We start from the raw sequence: 8,720 nt of genomic DNA, 5'->3' as shown, positions 1-8,720 counted from the left end.
ATATAAAACAGATAATAAAAATTACATGTCATAGATGGCCAAAATTAAAATTGTTAATTTTAGTGTTTACACAAGTGTTACAACACCAACTGGGACCAGATGATATAACAAACGATATTTTACAATCTCTTTTTAGCATTATTGACAAAATCCTATAACAAAAAAGTCATACATCCAACACAACAAACAACTACTCCCCCTAGGATGCATCATAAGCATAAGACGTGTTTATATTCGAGTAAAGACTTAAGGATTTAAAATTCACCAATTTATTGCCACCTTACTTACCTCGCTAGTTGCTGCCCTTGAAATCACACAGGAAACTTAAACTTACTACCTTCTTAGTTATTGCCACCGGTTTTTGAATATCAACATTAATTGTCTCAAATGGGTAATGATGTTTGCCTTCTACTTCTGGGAGTAAATGCTTTGTTGGTTAAGATGTGGTAATATTTGATTTGTCAGCAACACCAACAAGAGTAGGTTCTTCCATAACATCTACAGGGGTTTGTTAGGTATTCTAATTTTATAATTGATTGAATAAAAAAATATTTTTCACATTATCATTTAATATTATTTATATAGTATGTTTAATGGTTTTTACATTTAAAGCAAATTGTATAAATAAATATTGTTTCATTGATTAAAGTTTAACTAATATTAAGTTGCATTACATGGTCAGATGTAATACGAGAATACAACTTATATCAATAGATAATCTAAATTGTGCATAGTTCTTGGGGTCATATTGAGCAAACGATTCATGATAGAACTATAATGCAGTCTATAAATCTTTGGAGAGAGAGTTTGTTTCGGATATTAGGGTAAGCTTGAAACATAGAAATAAAAAAGATAGATATTGTTTGGGCTGATTCGTTTATAAATTAATTCACTTTTGATGTTTATAATATGATTTACCTAAATCATTAGTAAGAGGATACCTATGTGTATATGACTCATGTACTATGATATATTGAAAACATGTATTTTCAAGATAGCGAGCCAAAAGTTGGTATGTTGGGTACATGACTTATGCATGACATGACTTCCCTCACAATAATAGAATCATAACTCAATAAAAATAAATAAATGGTATCTTCTCATTGGCATTATATAAATTATGAAAACGGAATATGGCTATGAGTTGTTTGGGACAAATGACTTTTATGACTACTGGTATAATTAATGAACATCTTCATTATGGAAGATACAATGATGACCATGTAATAAAAAAGGATAGGATTATGTGCACAGGTTTAACCTAAAAGGATAATAAATAACAAGGTCATAGGACTAAAACTTGAAATAAATAACTTTCATAATGGTATATATAATGGAGAGTTCAATCATGATACTTTTAGTGCAATGACTCTATTACTAAATAACTTTATAATTAATAAATGGAAAGTCAAATTTTAATTAAAAATTATTTTAGTCCTAATTGTATAAGTCTAATCGAACCATCTACTAGCTCACTACAACTTTGAATGGGTTGCATGAAAATCTTTGAATGAATAGACAAAATGATGAACAAGAAACAAATGGTATAAATTACTATTTGCAGTAATTGTATTTTTCTCAAGAAGAGATAATTTAAGAATAATTGATTTTTTAGATTATTATTTAATTGAATGAATAAATTAAATAATTATGTGTAAAGTAGAAATTAAATAAAATTAAATTATGTGATTGTCATAGTTTAATTTCATAATTACATATGTTTGCATATAAAGTTTAATATGATAAAATTATTATAACTTTAATCAAATTAGAATTAAGTTGGGTAAATTTTTCAATTAAAATTGACTAATTAAATATTAAAATTAAACTAAAAATTATTTAATTATTTAATTAATTGAATATATGAGCAAGTGAGGTACACCCAAAAAATTGAACTAGCAAGAACCAACCCAACTTCCTTATTAAGGCAAGATGTCGCAGCAGTGAGACTCCCCTCTTATGGGAAGCCACCGATCAAATGTCCTTTTAGAGTCCTAATTAAATCGAAATTCCTCCGTTTTAATTAATTCGAAACTCTAGATGAGAATTAGTTTAGAACTTTTAGCATCCGGATTTCCTTTACTAGACAGCAATTCTGAAAACCTTTTGAGCCTTTAAAAATAAATTTAAAAATTTCCTTTCACTCCATTTTCTAAATCAAAGTTTTCCTTTGTTTCTATCTTGCTCTTGAGAGATATATTTTTTCCCATTGACTCCCCAGTTTTCACATTCATTTCATTCATCATTTTTCATGTACACTCAAAACAACATGATTCTTCAAGAATCAAAAAATTGATTATCAGATTTGGCGTAGTACTACATAACATCATTTCATGAAAGCATGTTTCACCACTTTGCATAGACTTTTTTTTATATAATTCACACCATTCATTCCATCGCTTTGACTTGTGCCTATTTGTTCATAAGAACCCCCACTATTTCCAATTCTCTGATATATGGCATGGTTAGACAGGCACCCTCCTGCCCCTATACCGATCCAATAACTGCAGCATTAAGAAAAACGGACCAAAATTATTTCAATATAAAAGAAACTACCTTGAAGAAAGTTTATTAGCTTAGTAAGTCGAGTATTAAAATTATAGGGTGTCAGTAACATTGTCAACAACATATAAAGGTTCATCAATCAGTCCCACAAACACACAATTTTTAAGCCTATTCACTGGGAGGAATGAAAAGAGGGAGAGGGCATTTGTCTATAACGAAAAAGTACTTTCTCGAATAGTTTACAAAGACTGATCATTATTTTTCATCTATAGAATGATGATCATACTTTCAAAGTCAATGCCCATCAAATTGACATTCTAAACATATGTCTGAAGAGATCTTCAGTTTACTTCTCAGATCATATCATTTGGAATTCGCACAATCAGAAAACCAGATTTAGCTTTTATGATTTTTCAGTTCAATGCGCTTATAATCATGCATGTATGCGTGTTCTATATCTGAACAAAAGCCAAAAGTCAAACAAAGAAAAGGATAAATTTGGTTGAAACCCTAATCTAAACCATAATTTTTTGTGACTATCCCTACAAGGACGCCAACGCAATGAAAAGAGTAGACATGTGCATAACATGATCCCTAGGGCAAACCAAGCGAAGGGAGGTGACTTGTAAAAAATTCTGCCAACTTCTATTAATAAACTCAAGATACAGCTATGATTAATGTTATTAATTAAAACCGGAGTTACCTTGTTGATTGCAAATAATTTCAAAGCGTAAAAGAGGAAAGTGAAAAGAAGGGAACGGCTTTACTTATAAAGCAAACTTCCATTCGCTCTGCGTTTTCCAACAATGTGATAGTACAATGAAATAAATCAGATTGAAGGGGGCGGGGGGAAGTTTATACAGAGTGCAGCTTTCTTTAACAATATGTTTCCCACCATTGTGGGATTTCATTAAAAAAAGGTGAACTTAGGAAAAAAAAGGCTTATTTATAAATGGAGCTTTCCATTTGCATTATAATTCTAACCGATGCATGAATGAGAATTTGGAGGGGAAAAATTCCCTTCATTTCAGAATTCAGCATACCTGTAAAAGCATTTTTAGGCTACAATATTCATACTTTTAGACATTCAGTCATTTAATTTTAATTTTCCCAAAAACTGAAAATGAAATAAATAAGTGTATCGGCCCATAAGCAATAATTAGTCCTGTCCATAGTGACTCGAGCCATATTGTGTCAAGCCTAGAGGATTTTCCAAATTCAAACCAGCCTAGCCTGAATTGCTTTTTATTAATAAAAAATTGTTTAGATTTAACATAAAATTATTTAGATATTAATACAAAAAACATTTTTAATATATTTTTAACATTGAAACAGGCTGCCCGGCTGAGCTTGGATAAGAGGTACAAAAAATGTTTCAGGCAGCACCTAGCCCTTTGACAAACTCTAAGAAATAAACAAAAGGGGAGGAGTTCATTCATGGAGGCTACCCTCCCTTTGCATTGTATCTTCCTCTGATGTAGGATTAAATTAAAGCTTGAAATGCAAAAGGAAGAAAGGGAAGGCTTATTTATAAGTTCAACTTCTCCTCCCACCAATGTGAGATTAAAAAAAAAGTGTCATGAAGAAAACTATTCATTTTCCTTTTGATCCTAAACTTATCAAAACCCCAATTCTAAGAACATAGAAGATTATTACAAAATCATCATAATAGAAACATATGGAGCATGCATAGTCTACGTTGTACATACTTAACAATGATAAAATCTTAAATTCTGATTTGATTAGAAGATATAATTGTTGGGAGTACTGATAACCATGTCTCAAATACCAATTATAAAAGAATTAAAAAGTATTAAACATAACTAGTTAATTTAAAGAGTAAACTACACCATTAGTTATAAAACTATGGGTAAGTTTTCATTTTGATACTTAACTAAAAGAAGTTGCAATCTTGTCATTGAATTATTCAAAAGTTTTCATTTAAGACTAGACTATTAAATCGGTGTTATATGGCTTTCTATGTTCGCATTGCCTACAACAATCAAAAGCTCTCTTTCCCTTTTTCTTCTACAATTCAATTTTTTTTCATGAACGTCCAAGTCTGCAAAGCAACATTCAAACAATTTTTTTCTCTAATCTTCGACACTAACCGTCATATCAACTTAGATCTAAGATATGTTATTTTACTCATCGATGGGTATTAGTCAACCGTACCGACCGTCGAATTGTCGCTTGGAGCTCACTGGCAGAACTTTTATTTTCAAAAAAATATTTAGCCCAGTGACTAAAATAAAAACTTCTGAATAATTAAATAACCAAATTGTAACAATTTCAAGTTAAGTGACCAAAACAAAAATTTACTCAGTTTAGTGACTAATAGTGTAATTTACCCCAATTTAAATTTACAATTAATTTATTATTATATTTCATTTTGGGCAAGCATTTTTAAATTTTATATTTCATTACAAATATAATTTAGTTTTATTAGCATGTTATTACCAAATTCAAGATCTAGCTCACTTGGTAAAGTCCTTAGTAGTTTACCTTGTAAGACAAGGTTCAACTTTTACCATGAGCATAATTTTTTGTATTTAGAGGATTCGGTTATCCAAATCTGCAATGCCATTGCCATGGAATGGTTGCTTTTGACAACAGCCATGTTTGACAAAATTTTCAGTTGATTTTAAAAGGGAAGAAAAAGCAATAGACAATTATACCCTTTATACCTCAATGAAAGGCTGCATGAATAAGGTAATGCATTTTTTATATATGAAGATAGTCCACCTAGGTGTTTGCCTCAAGGCACTTTGGCTTCAGCTGAGCCACTAGGCCAGGTTCTAAAGTCAATCACCTATTTCCAGCCTGACCAGAGCACCTAAACGTGCACCAAGCAATATTAAGAAGATATTCACAAGCTCTCATTTTCTTAGGTTTCCTCTCTTGCTATATCAGAGGGGGAGAAAGTAAACAAGAGTTTATATTAACTAAATATTTTTGGATGAAATTATCAAAATAAATGAACAACCAATTGAAAACAAAGATTCCCTGGTGATTAAATAAAGTCAGTAACTTAACCAATCAAATATCAGCTCTGTTTCTATAGTTTAGCCTTTCCAATAATCCCATTCTAATTTGTGTTGAAATAGATAACTATTTAACCCCCTCCTTGCAGCAAGGAGAAGGAACGCTGATTCAGTTACTCACATATTGATGGCACAAAAATTACTTCAAATTTCACTTCTTTGACGTAGAGATAAATATCAACGAGTTCTACAATTAGATGATTTGCTGGCTTTCTTTCATACTCTAAGATCAGTAGAGACATTGATTACTGGTTTTCCAAATTTTGGAATGGTTCCAGGATACTTTTACACTTCTACACTAACCAACCGAGAACTAACAAAATAATATATTGCAAGCATGCATGCCCAAAAGACAGTTTGTGATTTAAAAGGAAAATTTACTTGACTTCGAAACTGAACATACCGATCTGACGTATGGTTGCTGGAATAGCCAACCAAGAATTGGTATCCTCTGCAGAAACACTGCCAGTGTTGGCCAAAAACCACTGCAAGAAAGGTGGATGTTAAATGTGTAGATAAAAATGTTAAGCATTTGTATTAAATCAAGGTAATGAAAATTTCATATAGACCTGAAGAGTACAACGAATCCATATGTCTCCAATATCATGCCAAATATGGGCCATCCAACAACAACAAAAAAGAAGCCAACACCAAAAGAAATTGTTCCCTGTATTTAGCATCAACATATCATAAAGAAAACGAAAGATGCATTTATAATGTCAGTGTTTAGGCATGTGAGTTTTTGTGTGAGTGAGTGTGGAGAATAAATAAAACCTTAAAATTTTGAGGTTTCATAAAAAATTGCATGGTGGACTTCAGACCAATGGTTAAGGTCACTCCTGATATGAAAAGGATCTGATTAACAGAAAAAAGAAGGTAGTGTCAATCAAATATGATTCAACAGGGAAAATGAAAATAATTGTACAAAGAGGACAAAAAGATAATAAAAGTTAGCTTACATTTCCCATGGCAAGCAATCCCTTGTCGAAAAAGAAGATAATTCCCAGAAATGAGAAAAATATGCCAAATCCCGTTAATCCAAGCCCAATTTCTGTTTTTCCCAGTAAATATGAAAGTTAAACCGAATAATAAGTGCATATAAGGTTTCCCTTTTTTTGTCAAAATAATGATGACAAACGAAGTCATATGTCCCCAATAGCTAAGTTCATGTGAATCAAACGCTAGAGAGTAGGAACGTACTCCTACTCACCTCCAATCAATATCAATGACAACAATCCATGTAACAGAACAAACAATTGGCTCAGATCACAGGTTTAGACCTAAACTAAAAAGATTAGATTCTAGCAAAAATAAGAGTTAACAAAATTGTCCATATCACATATAGCTAAGGTGTTGGTAAAAGTCTTATCACCAAATAATCTAATAAATTATTTACATATTGTAAGATATTCTGCAATACTCCTATGAAATTGCAACAACCCTAAACTGTTTCAATTAGCATTTGTAAACAAAATCCACATGTAAGAGGGTTCGTCATTTTGTTCAACTTAAACAACACCATCATAAGCAACTCCAAGAAGGTATGGTGCACACGCTTCACCAAGCATAAATGCATGCATAAATAAATTTAACAATGAGAACTACATCCTATTGAACTACCCTATTTTGAACTTTGAATAATAAGGGGTGTACATATCAATTAGAAATCCTTCACCATCTACGCACATCAAATGTGATCAACGGAGCTCCACTAGTAAATCATTTTGGAGTTTGATCAATTTATTAGAATTACCAGTTAATATATGTTTCTTAATAAAGCAGCATAACTTACCAAACAACTCCGAATAGCTTACTAAAATATTTGTTTGGATAGTAAATAATAAAAAATATTCTTTCTAAGGAAATATATTCGACTGACTTTGCCAAACATAATTTAACGTCTGATATAAATTAGCACATCAAATCATTCCCAAATTGCCTCAACGTAAAATAACATGGACACTTCAAAGACTTTCCTAACTTAGCAGCAGTTACAAAATTTTACCAACATGCATAATAATAAATAAAAATCCCAAGATAAACGATGAACCAAGTCCAGAGATCTGAATTTCACAAAAGTTTCTAGGGATTGCACAATGCATATTTCAAGCATCAAACCTCCATCGGAAAAAAAAATAGAGTATCACACCGAACAGAAGTTTCACAAAATCACAGATTCATAGATGCGTTAATTGAATGAAAAGAAGCAAAGAAAGCACAGAAAATGGAACATAAAAGCTCACTTTTTCGATCGTTCATTTCAAAGGAAACCATTTTGCTGATTCTTCAGATACCTGTTACTTTCAAAAAGCAAAACAAATAAGAAACGGAATCATGTGAGAGAATCAGGGAAAAAAAAGGAGAAAACAGAATTTAATAATTAAATACAGATCTAATAGTGTATAGACTCCACATAAAAAAGAAGAAAAACAAATCTTAAATCCAAAATCCCGTTTGTTTACAGAGAGGAAAAAAAGTAATTTCTCGGTAATCAAACAGAGAAAGAAAAGAAACAACTACCTGAAAGTGACTGAGAAATTCAGAAATGGGAAGTGAGCGAGCGAAAGAGGGGGCCGCGAGGTAATGTAAATAAAACGAAGTTGAAAAAAAAACTTGAGATAACAAAAATATATAAAAAAAATTTCATTTAACATCTGTGTTTACATGAGATGTAACAGAAATGACATAAAACTCCTCATCATCAACTTATATTTTCCAAAAGCAGTCCATCAAAAGAGGCAATGTAAAGTTTATGTGACCACTTGTAGACGTAGGCCAGTTCTTCATTTTTTTTGAAAAGTGTTTTTGAAAAGTGTGGTAGAAAAGTGATTTTAAAAAGTTTTGTTTAAAATTTAAGTGTTTAGCATTGCTATCAAAAAGTATTTTTGAGAAATAAAATATTTATTTTAGACATATTATTATCAAGTAACAAATATGTATTTAAATAATATTTAAATTAGTAATATTATTATATTTTAGTAATAATATAAAAAATTATTATAACTTGTTGTTAATATTTTAATATATAAAATATAAATTGTAAATATTTTAATTAATAAATATTAATTATTTATAAAATTTAATTAGAATTTATAAACTATATTTTAAATATTTAAATATAACCATTAAATATTTATAATTAATATTTTAAAAATATTTTTATTTTTAATT

The 8,720-nt window shown here is 30.4% G+C and overlaps 1 protein-coding gene across 2 annotated transcripts; it reads right to left on the bottom strand.

Moving 5' to 3' along the window:
• Window positions 1–2,273: 2,273 nt before the first annotated feature.
• LOC105783952 (vesicle transport protein GOT1) lies at window positions 2,274–8,216 on the bottom strand. 2 transcript variants are annotated; one of them, XM_012609668.2, is made up of 7 exons: window positions 8,070–8,216; window positions 7,793–7,843; window positions 6,509–6,600; window positions 6,324–6,404; window positions 6,119–6,216; window positions 5,953–6,034; window positions 2,274–2,504 (listed from the first exon to the last, which is right to left on the bottom strand). In XM_012609668.2, the coding sequence occupies exons 2-7, from the start codon at window positions 7,821–7,823 to the stop codon at window positions 2,466–2,468; spliced, it is 423 nt and encodes a 140-aa protein (XP_012465122.1). In that variant the 5' UTR covers window positions 7,824–7,843; window positions 8,070–8,216; the 3' UTR covers window positions 2,274–2,465. The 2 variants fall into 2 exon arrangements, with proteins under 2 accessions (XP_012465122.1, XP_012465123.1); XM_012609669.2 differs by having other exon boundaries at window positions 7,793–7,849; window positions 8,070–8,177.
• Between the last annotated feature and the right edge of the window lie 504 nt (window positions 8,217–8,720).

The sequence above is a fragment of the Gossypium raimondii genome, chromosome 13, assembly GCF_025698545.1.
Source record: "Gossypium raimondii isolate GPD5lz chromosome 13, ASM2569854v1, whole genome shotgun sequence".
Classification (NCBI taxonomy): Eukaryota; Viridiplantae; Streptophyta; class Magnoliopsida; order Malvales; family Malvaceae; genus Gossypium; species Gossypium raimondii.
Note: the sequence above shows the minus strand (reverse complement) of the source record. Positions and strands in the feature narration are given on the sequence as shown.